Genomic DNA, 16,582 nt, shown 5'->3' with positions numbered 1-16,582 from the left:
TCCTTTATTGCTTTTACAATCAAAAACAAGACTACTTTCATTCTGAAGAAAAGGTTTAGAAGAGCATTTTGTGATGTAGAAAGATAAGTGAGAGAAAGGCTACGAAACAGTTCATCGAGTATCACATATCTTTATAATAGTTTTAAAAATCACATTTGAAATCCTTATAAAGAGGCGGTTAAGGGTGTGGACTCCCGACACCAGGCTGCCTGGTTCAAATCCCAGGCTGCCACTTCTTTTCCTGGCAACTTTGGGCAAGTGACTTAGTTTTTCCGTGCCTTGTGCCTTCATCCGTGTAATGGGAATGATACAGTAATAGCATCGATCCCCACAGAGCTGTCGTCAGGATCGGTACACGATTCAGGCAGAGCCCCTAGAAGAGCACCTAGCATTATTCCTAAGTGTCAGGATTATTACATTCATGTGAGTTTCTAGGTTTTTCTGCATTGAACACTTACTACAGAAAGAGTTAAAAAATAAACTCCCGCAAAAGAAGGGGAACAACACGGATACAGATTGTACCACAGATGAGGGAGAGGGGCCGCAGAGAAAAGTGAGAGACCGCGGGGCCCCAGGAGGAGCGGCGATGATGCCTGCAGACGCAGGGAGGAGGCAGACATCCGGTTTCCCCGATCTCGAGCCTCCGAAAGGGTCCCTTTGCCAGTGTTATCAGCGGAGCATCCTAAGAGCGGAAGGGGCCCTGGCCCAGGAGCGTCTCTCCGGGCACTCGGAGAAGGCCTTGGAGACTTTCCCGGGAACTCCTTGGACTTTCCTGGTACAAACAGCCTCCAGCCGGCTCCTTGGCACTGTCCTCCTGGCAGGACTTACCTGGAGGAAGGCTTCAGAATAAGTGTGAGGACTCAATGTGCTTGGACTAACTGACCCAAGGACTTTCTGAGGGCTAATTTCCACCACGCACCCCGACGGGGCTGAACGTCTGGGGGATGGAAAGATGAGATGCTTCCTTCACAGCGCAGGTGGACAGAGAACCGTCCGATCTCAGTTCCGTGTTCCTACACATATCGGGAGGCACATGTGGCAGGCCTGTTATTCCTCATCCTTCAGCTGGAGACTGTTCTCTGCTTGGGGACTGAGGCGGGGAGGCTGGCCAAGAGCTCATGCGCAGTCTGCCGGGGAAAGCAGGGGAAGGGAGGCACAGGGCCAGGACGTGGAGGCCCCGAGTTCGAGTTCCAGCGGCAGCTCCGACATGTCACATTAATGGTAGCTGGGATCAAGTCTTCATTTCACTCATTTTTTGTCTCATGTTTTATTTTTGAGAGAGAGCAGGGGAGGGGCCAGGGAAGGGCAGAGAGAAAGGGACACAGAGGATCCAAAGCGGGCTCTGCGCTGACGGCAGCAAGAGCCCCATGCGGGGCTTGAACTCACGAACCACAAGATCGTGACCTGAGTGGAATCTGGACGTTTAACCGACTGAGCCATCCAGGTGCCCCCAAATCCAACTGCTCTTCACAGAATCCTGTGGATTCCGGGAATAACAACACTGGATGTGACCTGCTTGATGAGAAGTGTATGAACTACTTTATATTTGAAACAATAGCTAGATCTTGGAGTTCCTACTAAGTCCGAGGTTAGCTAATACCGGGAAGTGGTCCCATTCAGTATTTCTAACCATCTGATACATGCTAAAAAGAAAATAAGAAAATAGTTCACAACCCTTATCCACAACTCCAAAATCCCTGCACTCTGAAGACAAAATTTTTTTTCATTAAATTTGGCACCAAAATTGACCTGGCCCTATCCTGTTTCTTCTTTTTGGTATCATCAACTGCAGAATATTAAAGCATTTGATCCCAGGGTGCTGTGTCAGATCCCACTGGGAGAGTTACTTAATATATCCGTAAATATGCCATATCATTGTCCTAAAATAGGAAAAGATCCGGATTCGGAAGCACATCTGGCTCCAAGGGTTTTGTATAAGGGATTGTGACCTTGTAAAAACAAGTTGAGATGCTGCCTGAGGCAGGGGTGGGGCGTGCCGGCTCCCAGGTGGGGATTCACCTAGCCCTGTCCACGATATATCCTTGGGATCATGTCCTTGGGAAGTCTTCAGGGATCTGAATGTAATGGATCATGAATGTGATCAGGAAGAGCCAAGGAACATCTATTGGGGATATTTGTCCTCAATCAGTATTCTTCATACTTTAGCATGTTTCTGAATCTCCTAAGGGTCTTGTAAAAAGGCAAATTATGACAGCAGGTCTGGAGTCGGCCTGAGCTCTGCATTTTGGACAATCTCTGGGCGATGCCTTCCCTCTGGGACTGTCCCAAACTCTGGACAGGTCTGAGGCAAGACTCTGAGTGATGACAATGTAGTGCCCCATGGAGAGAGGTGGCCCCTGCCCTCACTAAACACGATCCCTCTTCACCTGGCCAAAACCTGCCTCGTTACCGCCTTTTCTCCACCCTCCCCTTCCCTTCTACTGCCTTCTACTGCCTCTCCCTCCCCAGATGGAGCCATGCCACTCTGCGCCTCCACTGCCGACCTTGGCTGGACGGCACCAAGTCTCATGACTCTTCACTCATCCGGTTCCAAGGTACTGCTTAGATGAGGTGCTTTTCTGGTTGGCTGACCTCACCCCCCCAAGCATGAACTAAATAAATCAGTTCAATTCAGATTCCTCAGATGCCTCGCTCTCTCCTGGGTATCTTCCCGAAAAAACTTTCCACTGTTTGCAAAGTACTCCCTAGCCTTGACCACCTGGAGACATTGTGATAATGCATTTGCTCACTAGACAATCAGTGACCCGGAAAAGGACCCTGGTTTATTTTATTTTTATTTCAATGCTTGCAACGCCCTGACTGATTACTTACATGCCCTCCCTGTTTTTCTTTATAAGTTCTGGATTTCCTGGTTGCAGAAAACTGGCTGACTGATTTTCCAAGTGAATTCTCCTGTTATGAAAGGAATACATATTCACTGATAAAAACTTAGAATAACATAAATGAAAAGAAAATGACACCGCCAGCGAGCTTATCACCGAGAGATACAACATTTTTCCTCACGGTCTTTCAGTCTTTTTTTTTTTTTTTAATGCTTATTTATTTTTGAGACAGGGAGAGACAGCATGAACGGGGGAGGGTCAGAGAGAGAGGGAGACACAGAATCTGAAACAGGCTCCAGGCTCTGAGCTGTCAGCACAGAGCCTGATGCAGGGCTCGAACTCACAGACCGCGAGATCATGACCTGAGCCGAAGTCGGATGCTTAACTGACTGAGCCACCCAGGCGCCCCTCTTTCAGTCTTTATGTATAGTTTGTTTTACACAATCTAGCTCACACTACACACACCATTTTGTGAACTGCCTTCCTGCCTCCATTTACAACATGTGACCATTTTCACAAGTAATAACAATTTTTCTACAACATCATTTTAAGTGATAAAGTAGTTTTCTACTCAACTGATGTGCTATAGTTGGGCTTTTTTTTTTTTTTTTTAACATTCATTCAGTTTTGAGAGACAGAGCACGAATGGGTAAGGGCAGAGAGAGAGAGGGAGACATAGACTCCAAAGCAGGCTCCAGGCTCTGAGCTGTCAGCACAGAGCCCGACGCGGGACTCAAACTCAGGAACCGTCAGATCATGACCTGAGCCGAAGTCGGACGCTCAACCGACCGAGCCACCCAGGCAACCCTATAGTTGGGCTTTTATATTTCTTTCAATCTTTTTTTTTTTTTAACTTAAAACTTCGATGAACATCCTCACTTAACCAAAAGACACAGGCATATTCTGATTGTGACACTAATTCCAACACATGTGTATATTTCGCCACCACCAAGCAGTTCTCAGAAACCGGCTGGATGTCCCACAGGTCAGCTCAATTGTGACACTACCTAGCTGGAGATCGCGTCAGCTCCCACAGTGAAGGGCTCGCTCCCGCAAGACTGTCCCCACCATTACCACACACACTTCAGAAAACCAACTATAAGTCCAGCTCATCACCCAGGCTTCTGATCAACTGGCTACAGATAGATCAGAGGTTCCCACGACCTTGGGTTTGGTTAATTTGCTAACGTGGCTCGCAGAACTCACAGAAGCATCCGCTTATCCTTACCGGCTTATTATAGAAGGTATGTAAAGGCCTGTGGCTTTTATCTCTATAAAAGCTGCAGATGAACAGCCCGATGGAAGAGGCGCATTGGGCAGGCAGGCCATGTGGGACGGGGCATGTAGCCTCTCCGCCCTGTCCCGGCACTGCCCTGTGTTCATCAGTCCAGAAGCTCTCTGAACCCCATCCTTTAGGGGATTTATGGGGGCCTCACTAGAGCAATGTTTGACTAAATCATGGCCACTGGCAATTGAATTCCATCTCTAGCCCCTCTCCTCTCCCAGGGGGTGGGTGTCCAGGCTGGAATGAAAGTTCCAACCCCAAGATTACAAGGTTGGTTGCCCTGGCAACGAGCCACCTTTAGGTTGCCTGGGCGCTTTCCAAAAGTTTTCTCATTCACATAACAAAAGACATGTTTAGTGTTCCCATCACTTAGGAAATTCCAAGGGATTTAGAACTCCAGGAATAGAAGGATCAAATGTATAAATCATGTTATAAATCTCCATGTCATGTTATTTCATGTTATAAATTTCATGTTATAAATCTCCATGTCACATACGTCTTTTGGGCACGTCCGAGGAATTATATTATTAGGTCAAAGCATACGAACTTCTTCATGGTTTGCACGAATGCTGCCAAACCAGAAAGCATAGCTTCCAAACTGTCAAACACAACGCAGATCCTTTGGGCTGAATCAGTGTCTTGAATCTCCACTAACCTTGGTTAACCAGCAGTGAAATTTAAAAGCAGGGAATTGTAGAGCTGACAGGGACCTCAGGCCTTCCAGGCACACCTGAGTTCCCTCTGTCTCCAGCTCAGAAAGAGGAAAATTTCTTAGAGATCTTCCCTAGGGATTGGCAACTCTCTGGAGTCCACAGCTTTAATTTCACACAATTCTAGGCTAATCTAAATCCCACATTTTGGCATTTATTTTTCCAGCTAATATAGATTTTTTAATGTTTATTATTTTTGAGAGAGAGAGAGAGCGAGCGAGCGCAAGCAGGGGAGGGGCAGAGAGAGGGAGACAGAGTCCGAAGCAGGTTCCAGGTTCTGAGCTGTTGGCACAGTGCCCGATGTGGGGCTTGAACCCACGAACTGTGAGATCATGACCTGAGCCGAAGTCAGCCGCTTAACAGACTGAGCCACCCAGGTGCCCCTCCAGCTAATATTTATATATTTAAAATGAAGGGATTAGATCAGTAGGGGAATGGTTGGGTAATTTATGCCTCATTCGATAAAATACGATGCAACCATTACAAAACTGAAAGCAAGCTTTTTAGGTACTAATCCAGAATGATATTTCAGGTGCATTGCTAAGTGAAAAAGGCAAGGTGCAGAACGGTGTATATCATGTGCACATTTGCGTAAAGAGGAGGAAAAGAGGGGCTCCTGGGTGGCTCAGTCGGTTAAGCGGCCAACTTCGGCTCAGGTCATGATCTCACGGTCCATGAGTTCGAGCCCCGCGTCGGGCTCTGTGCTTACAGCTTAGAGCCTGGAGCCTGTTTCGGATTCTGTGTCTCCCTCTCTCTGACCCTCCCCCATTCATGCTCTGTCTCTCTCTGTCTCAAAAATAAATAAATGTTGAAAAAAAAAAATTAAAAAAAAAAAAAAAAGAGGAGGAAAAGAGACACGTAGACGTTTTACCAAAGGAGTTTTGTTTGTGCAGCCATAAAATTTCTTTGGGAAGATGCAAAAGAAACTGACATTACAATACCTTAATCTTCAAGGGCACCTTGGTGGCTCAGTCGGTTAACTGTCCAACTGTTGATTTCGGCTCAGGTCATGATCTCACGGTTCGTGGGTTCTGGCCTGCGTCAGGCTCTTTGCTGACAGCATGGAGCCTGCTTGGGATTCTCACTCCCCCTCTCTCTGCCCCTCCCCTGCTCGCTCTCAAAATAAATAAATAAACTGAAAAAAATTTTTTTTTGTTAAATAACCTTAATTTTCAGGGCATTGAGGTGGCTGGGAGAAGAACACAACATTTTCACCACAAAATCAAATCTTTCACATGAATATGTTACCTATTCTAAAATAAAATAATTTTAGAAACATAAAATGATGAAACCAGGACAACTGATTACAATGCCAACCAAAGACATTTATTCAGGGGTGTCTGCGTAGCTCAGTCGCTTAAGCATCTGACTTCAGGCTCAGGTCATGGTCTCGTGGTTCGTGAGTTCAAGCCCCACATTGGGCTCTCTGCTGTCAGCATGGAGCCCACTTCAGATCCTCTGTTTCCCTCGCTCTTTCTCTCTCTCTCTCTCAAAAATAAACATTATGAAAAATTTTGAAAAAGACATTTATTTATTTGTTTATCCTCCAAAGCCTATGGAAAAGGTCAGTAAAGGAATAAAGTTAGAGGAGTCTGAGTACACAGACCGTGAGGGGGCCAGAAAAGGCGTCTTACACTGAGGAGAGGGTAAGGCAAGGGCACAGATTTCAGAGCCACATTTACAGGCCCAGCTGTTAAGTGGTTCTCATGAGACCTTGGGCAAATAAATCCCTTCCTTGCTTTGAGCTGCAGATTCCTTATCTGCAGAAGAATAAGGAAGAGTCACGGATTTTTCTGTGTCCCGTATCGCCAGGCACTGTGCTCCCTGGGATTGCTGGGGGCATTCGCCGTCACAGATCACAGCGTTCAGTAAAACACCCAGAAAACTACCATTATTACTTTTAATAATAGTGGCGGGTTTTTTTTTTCCCCTAGCAGACTGACAAATCTTAAACTGAGTCCCTTTAAAAAACCAGTGTCCTTTTTTTAAGTTGATGTATTTATTTTGAGAGAGAGGGCATGAGCAGGGGAGGGGCAGAGAGAGAGGGAACCCCAAGCAGGCTCTTTGCTGTCAGCACGGAGTCCAACGTGGGGCTTGAGCTTCTGAACCATGAGATCATGACCTGAGCTGGAACCAAGAGTCGGGTGCTTACCTGACCGAGCCACCCAGGCGCTCCCCAAATCAGTGTCTTATTTAAATTTGAGTTTCTCTAATTATAAATGAGGTTGAGCAGTTATGTGCGTATCCCGTCGTGTTTCCCTTCAGCGATCTTCCAGATCCTATCGGCATAAGAGCCGTAGTTAACATTTCCTGTGTGCTGTGAACCCTCCAAGTGATATTTCATGTAATCTGCAGATCAAGCAGGTAAAATTATGATGCCCATTTACAGGTGACAAAACGAGGCTTAGAGAAGACTGTTTGCTCGTCTCGACTGCTAGTGAGTAGAGTCTGGATTCTGAGCAAGGACTTGACCCTGAGCCAGACATCTGACTTGATTGACGCAGTCTCTTCACATTTAGCTTAAATAATCGCCCCCTGATTGTTTTTCTGTTGGATGATTTGCCTTTTCCTTAATATTTTGCAAGAGCCCCTTGTACTTCGGTTTGTAGGGGCTCAGGGCGGGGGAGGTAGTTATCTGGGCTGAGGGACAAGTGGCTTCAGAGATATCCTGCCTTCCCTCCAAGTAAGGTTGGGCAGGAGTCAAGGCTGAACAGTCAGTTGTGGCAGGAAATCAAGACAGAGCAGAGGTCTGCAAGGGTGAGGGACTTTGACCCCCTCAGAGAAAAAGCTACAGTGACTCACAGGCGGAAGAGAAAACCAAAGCTCCCAGGCTGTCCCCTGTGAGCGCCGACAGTCCAAAGTCATCAGAAGGAGGACGAAAACCAGAGCCTGGTCAGGAGCTGCCAGAGACCCATGCAAATGAGGCCCGCCCCCCACTGCCTGGAAACCAGGCCGAGAGAAGTTAGAGCACAGAGCACACACTGCAGGGTCCACACTGGGGACAGGAGGAGGAGGCGGAGGGGACTCTGAGGAAGCAGGTAAGGAGCCAGAGAGGGGCATGGAGGGACGGGTGGGACACAGGGTCCCAGAGCCCTGAGAGGCAGTGCCGTCGGCCAATGTGAACGCTGCGGCCTGGGAGGAAAGGGCTCCTGGGACCATCTTTCAAGCTCAGCCCTTCTTCAGCTGTGAAGTCTTAAGCTACTTGACATTCTTTTTTTCTTTCTTTCTTTTTTAAGCCACTTCACATTCTGAGCCTTGGCGTCCCTACCTATAAAATGGGTATAAAACTATCGTACTAATTTGGGGCGCCTGGGTGGCCCAGTCAGTTAAGTGTCCCAGTCTTGATTTCAGCTCTGGTCATGACCTCACAGTCACGAGATAGAGCCCCAAGTCGGGCTCTGCTCTGGATGTGGAGCCTGCTTAAGATTCTCTCTCTTTCGGGGTGCCTGGGTGGCTCAGTCGGTTGAGTGTCTGACTTCGGCTCAGGTCATGATCTCGCTGTTTGTGAGTTCGAGCCCCGCGTCGGGCTCTGTGCTGACGGCTCAGAGCCTGGAGTCTGCTTTGGAGTCTGTCTCCCTCTCTCTCTGCCCCTTCCCTGCTCACTATCTGTTCTCTGTCTCTCAAAAATGAATAAACGTTAAAAAAAAAAAAAGAAGCTTCTCTCTCTCTCCCTCCGCTCCTCCCCTGTGCGTGTGCGAGCGTGAGTGCACGCGCATGGTCTCTCTCTCAAAAATAAATAAACAGTAAAAAAGGAAGGAAAGGAGGAAGAAAGAAAACTATCATGCTAACTATACTGAGCCCCTGCTGTGCTTTGCTGGGCACATGATAGATATTATCCCTTTCTCACAAGGCAAGCCTCAAAGGTGGGATTATTAGCCTATTTTACAAAGAAAAATGAAGCTCAGAGAGCATAAACCATTTACCTAAGACCACACAGCAAATAAGTCTGGTTCCAAAGCCCATACACTTTCAACTCCCGATCCTGCTTCCTTTCACAGGGTGGTTTTAAAGAATCCAATGGCCTTAATCAGATGGAAAAAAGTTGTAAAAGACCATCATAAAATCGAGATGTGAGTTGCTACACTTAGATCCTAGTCAGGACCGAGACCCTTCATAAGCTGTGAAGTCCTGTAAAAATGCTAGTTCTGAACTCTCTCCTCTTGAGGGCAAAAACTTCGGGGTGACGCTACAGGCAGTATTTGGCTGACTTGGTCACAGACCACGGTGATGCCTTTGGGGTGCTGTCTAGGACTTACTGCAGCTGAGATGTTCTGCCTTGGGGGTGGACACACCGACACAGGGCCGGAATCTGTCCTAGAGAGGCTGGCCTCTGACCTGCTGATCCTGGAACAACAGTGGATGTCTGAGGGGACCCTGGCAGATAAGGGCCCAGGCGCTCATGCGACAGTAATCATTCCTACTCTTGAATGGCCTCTTACGGCTTTGGCCATGGAACTTCAGAAAATGTAGGTCTGCTTTGGGGGCACGGGAGAGATCGTTAAGGGTGGTAATAAAGTTAGAGTTTTCAGACAAGAGGGCGCCCGGGTGGCTCAGTTAAACATCTGACTTCAGCTCAGGTCATGACCTTACAGTCTGCGAGTTCAAGTCTCGCATCGGGTGAGCTCGTGCCCTGCTTCAGGCGAACACGAGCCCCAGGTGAGCCGCATTTCTGTCTCTCTCTCTCTCTGCCCCTCCCTCAGTTGCTCCCTCTCAAAAAAAAAAAAGAATTTTCAGATGAATTAAAAAAAATTTTTTTAATGTTTATTTTTGAAAGAGAGAGAGAGAGAGAGAGAATGTAAATGGGGGAGGGGTCGAGAGAGAGGGAGACACAGAATCCAGAGCAGGATCCAGGCTCTGAGCTGACAGCATGAACCACGAGATCATGACCTGAGCAGAAGTCAGCCGCTTAACCGACTGAGCCACCCAGATGCCCCTCAGATGAGAGAATTTAAGACAAACCAAAAAAACACCTATAATCTTACTCCCAGAGATAACCATTGTTGACATTTTGGTGTTTGTTTTTCCAGACAATTCTTCCACTGCATACATATATTGGATATACGGTCATGATAGGGTTTTATTACTGTTTCTTTTTGCTTAATGGCATCACAAACATTTCCACATTAATAGATGTTTTTTTTTTTTAATTTTTTTTTTCAACGTTTATTTATTTTTGGGACAGAGAGAGACAGAGCATGAACGGGGGAGGAGCAGAGAGAGAGGGAGACACAGAATTGGAAACAGGCTCCAGGCTCTGAGCCATCAGCCCAGAGCCTGATGCGGGGCTCGAACTTACGGACCGCGAGATCGTGACCTGGCTGAAGTCGGACGCTTAACCGACTGCGCCACCCAGGCGCCCCAATAGATGTTTTGTGACATCATTTTAAAGGCTGCAAAGTGTCTCTTCACGGGGATAGAGCAGAATATCTTTAATTGACGTCCCACTATTGAATGAGTAAGCAGTTTTCCATACTAGGCTGTTAGAGCTGTGCTTCTATGGGCATCTCTACAGTCAAGCCTTAGCAGAAGTCCTTGATTATGTCCATGGGACAGATGCCCAGTGGGGTAACTTCTGAATCAAGGCCATGTACCTTCTTTTTTTATTATTGAGAGAGAGAGAGACAAGGAGAGAGAGAGAGAGAGACAGAGCACAAGCTGGGGAGGGGCAGAGAGAGAGAGGGAGACACAGAATCTGAAGCAGGCTCCAGGCTCTGAGCTGTCAGCACAGAGCCCAACAGGGAGCTTGAACTCACGAACCGCAAGATCATGACTTGAGCCAAAGTCAGACGCTTAACTGACTGAGCCACCCAGGTGCCCCAAAGGCCATGTACATTTTAAGGCTTTGATAAGTACTAAAGGTCTTCTTCATACACACTCTGGAATTCGGAGCCCCTCAAAGCTCAACACAGAACCTTTTTCATGGCGAGGCTTGACCTTTCTCTCAAATCCATTTGCAGGGATAATGCCAACCGCCTCATACGTAGTCTTTGCCGGACGCCAGGCTCTAAGAGCCTTCTCTTCTGACGTACTACTTTCAGCCTCCTTTTCCGAAGAAGACATTGAGGGGGCACCTGGGTAGTGCAGTCGGCTAAGCAGCTGACTCTTGATCTTGGCTCAGGTCATGATCTTTTGGTTTGGGAGTTCGAGCCCTGACTGGGGCTCTGCGCTGACAGCGTGGAGCCTGCTCGGGATTCTCTTTCTTTCTTTCTCTCTGCCCCTACCTCGCTTGTGCTCTCTCTCTCTTTCTAAAATAAATAAACATTTAAAAAAAAAAAAAAGATATTGAGACACAGGGGAAGCAATTCAACTGGGATCACAGCCCTAATAAGCAGCACATCTGTAGTCATGAGCCTGAACAACATGGTTCCAGAATCTACGCTGTCCGCTGCTTTTTGGAAAGTGCCTTTGATTTCATCTCCACAGATAGTTCTTCCTTCATCCCTTTGACCTTCTCTGCCATGGCCTGGCCTACATCAAGTGCCACCACCCCAGCCTGGTGATAAAGTCCCTCATGGTCTTGCATTTCTACTCTGTCCTTTTCAGTCTGTTGTCTGCTCTGCAGCTGGAATGCTGTTTTTTCTTCTTCTTCTCATTTATTTTTTTTAGAGAGAGAGACAGCAAGCAGGGAAGGGGCAGAGAGAGAGCGGGAGACACAGAATCGGAAACAGGCTCCAGGCTCTGAGCTGTCAGCACAGAGCCCGATGTGGGGCTCGAACTCACAGACCGTGAGATCATGACCTGAGCTGTAGTCGGCCGCCCACCGACTGAGCCAGCCAGGCGCCCCTTATTTTTAAAAATATTTGATTTTTAAGCAACTTTTACACCCAACATGGAGCCCGAATCCACAACCCAGAGATCGACCTTCTACTGACCGAGCCAGCCAGGCACCTCTGCAACAGTGATTTTAAAATGGAAACTGGAAAAAAAATAACAAAATAAAATGGAAATAGGATGAACCCCCTCCCCCATCCCTCCAAACAAAATCCAGATTAGCTCCCCAGGGCCTGCGGCTTTCCCTCTGGCTTATCCTGAGCCATTTTCCTGCTCCAGCTCCACCCACTACACTCAGCCACCTCCTTTCACTTCCTGAATCTGGCAGAGGCTTTTCTCACCTTGGGGCTTTGTACTCATTGTTCCCATGGCCCCGGAGTGTTCTTCCTCCCCGCTGCGCGGCTGGTTTCTGGTCCTTCAGACTCAGCTTTCATACCACCTCTTTGAAGAAACCTTCCCCCGGTGGTTTCCTAGGGAGCCTGTCCCCTAAACCCATTTTCCTTTCTGTCCTTTATAGCGTGCAGTGAAATGGTAGGTTTAGTCATTGCCCACTACTCATTAGTCAGCTTTTTCCCTCCTAACACTCTAAATGCCCTGAGGTCAAAGCCACGCCTCTTTCATTCATCATTTCCCCAGTGCCCAGCTCCGGGGCACGCGCAGTGAGGGCTCAATAACTTAACTGTAGGGGCGCCTGGGTGGCTCAGTCAGTTAAGCCCCCCACTTCGGTTCAGGTCATGATCTCGTGATTCGTGAGTTCGGGCCCCACATCAGGCTCTCTGCTGTCAGTGCAGGGCCGGCTTCAGATCCTCTGTCCTCCTCCCTCTCTGCACCTCCCCCACCTGCGCTCTCTCTCTCTCAAAAATGAAATAAACATTAAATGACTTAGTAACTGTAGAATGGATGAATGGTCCACAGGGGAAGGCATTATCCTTGGTAAATTCTCCCGGCTTCGGCCAGGACTGTTCCACCCCCCTTCTGCATACCTTTGTTTCCTCTTCCCTACGCGGAGCAGTGACAGAAGGGAGAACAGTAGGAAGCTATGGACAAGAGAGTGTAAGCAGGTTTTGCTTCAGGTCTCAACTCAGGGCAGATGGTGTCATGTGAGGCGCACAAGGGAGACTTGGTTCCCCCAAGCCCCGTGCGTGGTTCTCGGATTGCCACGAGAGACTCCTGATGCGAGGAATCCCCGGGCCAGATGCAAACACTTACCATGTAGTTAACAACACGCACCCGGCAGGTGAACTGATGGACGAGTATTGTCTTTAAGCAGCAGCATAGTGGTGAGCTGGAAGCTCTAGTGTCACCACTGGGAGACCTTGGGTGAGAGTCACTTCTTGCTTCCCGTCTGCAAAGTGAGTGGTTAGGATGGAGAAATGGTTCTTAAACTTTTTCTTCCCCTCAGCAGCTCCACTCAGCTTATTCAAGCGATCGATATGGGAAAAGCCAGGTGTTTCTGGTTGAAATGGGGAAGCGGGGCTGGAACTGTCCTCCTTCCTGGCTCCCCCTTTTAAGTCCCCAAGGGTGGAGAGATGGCCGACCTTTGGACTCTAAGATCTCAGCGGTCATTGCCTGCCAGGCTGGTTGTCTGTGTTCTAAGAACAAAGATGGCAGCAAGACTTGCATGGTTGCAGCTACCTGGCACATTAAATGATCAGCAAAGGGGGCGTCTTGGGGTGCATGAGTGGCTCAGTCGGTCAGGTGTCCGACTTCAGCTCGGGTCATGATCTCACGGTTCGAGTTCAAGCCCCACATTGGGCTCACTGCTGTCAGCACAGAATCCCCTTCGGATCCTCTGTCCCTCTGTCTCTGCTCTCTGCCTCTCCCTTGCTGGTGCATGCTCTCTCAAAAATAAATAAACATAAAAAAAAAAAAAAAAAGAAAAGAAAGGGGGCACCTGGCTGGCTCAGGAGGAGGCGCACACGACTCTTGATCTCGGGTTGTGAGTTTGAACCTCACATTGGGTGTAGAGATTACTTAAAACAAAACAAAACAAAAACAAAAAACTTAAAAAAAAAAAAATGATCAGAAGGGGACCAGAGAGGATGTGCAGAGATTTTAGACTGTGTAGCAGGTGAACATCCTAGCAGCCAAAGGACAGGGGAGGCAGCCCCTTTGTGTGTGGAGGAGGCTTTGGCCACTTTAGGAAAGAAATGGGGGCCCGGGAGAGAAGCAGCCCAGAGGCTCACTTACCCCCTCCACAATCTAGAAAAAGGAAATTGCCACCCCTCCCTTCCCAGGTCTTGGATCCCAGGTCTTGAAGAGACCGCCCACAATCTTGCAGACGCTTGGCTTCCAGGGTTGACTGTTTGCCACGCCCTGGGGGAACTCTGGTCCCCCACCTCCCCACTCCGCCACCCAGGCGGCTCCGTGGCCTTTGCCGCGGGCAGGTGTGCTCAGGAGGCTGCAGCCCGGGCCCCCTGGCAGCTCCAGGTGCTGTGTGTGCTGCCATGGAGACGGGCCCGGGGGTTGGCGGCTGGTGGAGGGAAGGCCGTCTCCCGAAGCTTTGTGGATTCAGGAGAGGGAGAGACCGGAGCCTCAGGTCCTTCAGGTAGTCTGCCCGACCTAGTGCCAAGGAAGCCCAGGTGGGTGCCCTGGGGTTTCCCCGGACAGAGGGAGGGAGGAGGAGCCAGGAGAGACCAAGTATTGGGAGGAGGCTCTGGAAGGGCTGATCTGGGGACCTGGGTGTCTCTAAGCTTCCAGGTCAAGGGGAAAAGCCTTGCCAGGGCCCCCCTTGCCGGGCCAGTGCAGTGCCCTGCGCAGACTGGGCAAATGGGCTCTGGAGGGTTGGCCCGATAGCCCAGTGGGAGGAGGGAAAGAGGGCCTGGCATTTGTCCCCAGAGGGACAGACCGGGGGATTCACAAAGGCCATCTCTGCACGCATGAGTCAGGGATTTGAGGCCGCAGGGAAGGAAGTATTTGCCCTGTAACACAAACCACTGACTGGTTCCCCTCCCTCTTCCTGGAGTCTGAGGAGCCAAGGGTGATCACACGGAACACAAGGCGTACTTTATCCGTGTCCAGAGCCAGGGTGCAGTCTCCTCCAGGGGCAGCTTGTTAACAGTGGGGTGGCTCAGGCCTTTGCCCTGAACTGGGTGGTCTGGAACAAATTGCTGAGTTTTTCATCTGTGAAATGTGGGTGACAGTATCTTTCAACAGCACACAGACTCCTTGCCTAGGGCCAGGCACAAGGATGGGGCTCAATGGGTGTCCCTTTGCTCCTTTGCCCTTTCTGCCAGGACGTTCCTACTAGGCCTCGCGGTGTCCGATCTGAGGATGGCCGAGCAGCAGGGCCGGGAGCCTGAGTGCCCTGTCTGCTGGAACCCCTTCAACAACACGTTCCACACCCCCAAAGTGCTGGACTGTTGTCACTCCTTCTGCGTGGAATGCCTGGCCCACCTCAGCCTGGTGACTCCAGCCCGGCGCCGGTTGCTCTGCCCCCTCTGTCGCCAGCCCACGGTGCTGGCCTCTGGGCAGCCTGTCACGGACTTGCCCACGGATACTGCCGTGCTCACCCTGCTTCGCCTGGAGCCCCACCATGTCATCCTGGAAGGCCACCAGCTCTGTCTCAAGGACCAGCCTAAGAGCCGCTACTTCCTGCGCCAGCCCCGGGTTTACACACTGGACCTAGGCCCTGAGCCCGGGGGCCAAACTGGGCCCCCCCAGGACGCAGGCCCTTCCCCCAGGTCTCTGCCCATTCCCGTCCCCAGCCACTACTCTCTGAGGGAGTGTTTCCGCAACCCTCAGTTCCGGATCTTTGCTTACCTGATGGCGGTCATCCTCAGCGTCACCCTGTTGCTCATCTTCTCCGTCTTTTGGACTAAGCAGTTCCTTTGGGGTGTGGGATGAGCGTTGCTTCTGGACAAGGAACCAAGTCTTTCCTGACTGCTGCTGGGGATGGGGACCGCAGAGCCTCATTTGGGGTTGTCTTCCTTTGTAGTATTGTTCCTTTTTGCAACCCGGAGATCAGTAAGGCCAGGTGTTTGCTTCTGGGAACAGTCCTACAATGGGAATATTTGAAACCGAAAAGGCTGGGAAAAGGTGTGAAGAGACCCCTGGGTGTGAGCCATGGGCCAAGAAGGGCAGAGAAGCAGACCCGGCACAAAGAGCTACGTGGCAAGTTGTGCTCAAGGGCTGGACGATGGTATCCGGGAGCTCGACCGGCCCAGAAAGGTGCATTTCTCACTGGAGTTGCTCCCAACTCGGTTCACATTTGTTTGAGTTATATCTTGCTACAATTTTGGAAAGTGAGCCTCAATTCTGTGAGCAAAGGCATGTGCCTTCTTTCAGTTTTCTCTTTAGAAGTCTTGCCACCTGCAGTCACGAACTCATGCACTGACTCATTCAACAACCACTTGGTCGATGTGGTGTCAGAACTAGGGGAAGGGAAGGACAGGATATCCATGGGTCACAGAGAGCCTCTACCAGCAAGGACGGCATGTTTCCTCAGCTGCTTGTACAGGACAACCTCTTGTTGGTGTGTGGCTTCTGGAGTGTTGAGAGTAAAGGTGATCAAAAGAAATCTGCGATTTGGAGAAAAGGTTTTTATTCCTCCGGGTAGGTGCAGAGGCCCTAATTAAGCCTGGATGCTGGACAGAGCTGACTCCCCTGCTCCAGGCAGTTGACCTCAAGAGGTAGGGCAGAAGCCCTGGAGAGAGGGCTCCATCCCAGGCCATGCAGACAGAGACGCTAGTTTTCATTTCATGGGACTTAATCCCAGTACCAAGGCAAACTAGATGCGTAGGTGGTTTAACTCTAAATTGCCACCTAGGCAGTATCTAAAACTCTTTCTTCTTCCCCAGTTTTAATATTGTCCAGTGGCCCACAGTTCTGGAACAATCTCAAAGTGGTTAAAACACCATTACAATTATGAAAAGACAACATTTGAGGGGTATTTTGATTTGTGGAATAAACTTTCAGAGTCAGAAACTGAGTTGGTTTTATTTGTTCTAAATAAAGTTTTGTGCTTAACAGAA

The 16,582-nt window shown here is 49.3% G+C and overlaps 2 protein-coding genes and 1 long non-coding RNA gene across 4 annotated transcripts in view; 2 read left to right on the top strand and 1 right to left on the bottom strand.

The window, feature by feature from the left end:
- Nucleotides 1-12,924, bottom strand: part of LOC147575006 (uncharacterized) — a 27,954-nt gene extending 15,030 nt beyond the window's left edge. The window contains exon 1 of the long non-coding RNA XR_015242962.1: nt 12,819-12,924. This is a non-coding gene — a long non-coding RNA (uncharacterized LOC147575006). The remainder of the gene's footprint in view (nt 1-12,818) is intronic.
- Nucleotides 7,748-16,582, top strand: RNF183 (ring finger protein 183). 2 transcript variants are annotated; one of them, XM_086683752.1, is made up of 2 exons: nt 7,748-7,876; nt 14,846-16,582. In XM_086683752.1, the coding sequence occupies exon 2, from the start codon at nt 14,883-14,885 to the stop codon at nt 15,453-15,455; it is 573 nt and encodes a 190-aa protein (XP_086539878.1). In that variant the 5' UTR covers nt 7,748-7,876; nt 14,846-14,882; the 3' UTR covers nt 15,456-16,582. The 2 variants fall into 2 exon arrangements, with proteins under 2 accessions (XP_086539878.1, XP_086539879.1); XM_086683753.1 differs by lacking the exon at nt 7,748-7,876 and adding an exon at nt 13,633-14,191.
- Nucleotides 7,760-16,582, top strand: part of CDC26 (cell division cycle 26) — a 33,909-nt gene continuing 25,086 nt past the window's right edge. Inside the window, exon 1 of the mRNA XM_086683759.1 lies at nt 7,760-7,876. The gene's annotated coding sequence lies outside the window, so the exon portion shown is untranslated. The remainder of the gene's footprint in view (nt 7,877-16,582) is intronic.

Source organism: Puma concolor, chromosome D4, assembly GCF_028749965.1.
Source record: "Puma concolor isolate L17-30 chromosome D4, mPumCon1.1.hap2, whole genome shotgun sequence".
Lineage (NCBI taxonomy): Eukaryota > Metazoa > Chordata > Mammalia > Carnivora > Felidae > Puma > Puma concolor.
The sequence above is the reverse complement of the archived record's forward strand: the minus strand, read 5'-3'. Positions and strand labels throughout refer to the sequence as shown.

Bases quoted from the DNA above. Each gene is read 5' to 3' on its own strand.
- RNF183 (XM_086683752.1), top strand. From the start codon at position 14,883: ATGGCCGAGCAGCAGGGCCGGGAGCCTGAGTGCCCTGTCTGCTGGAAC.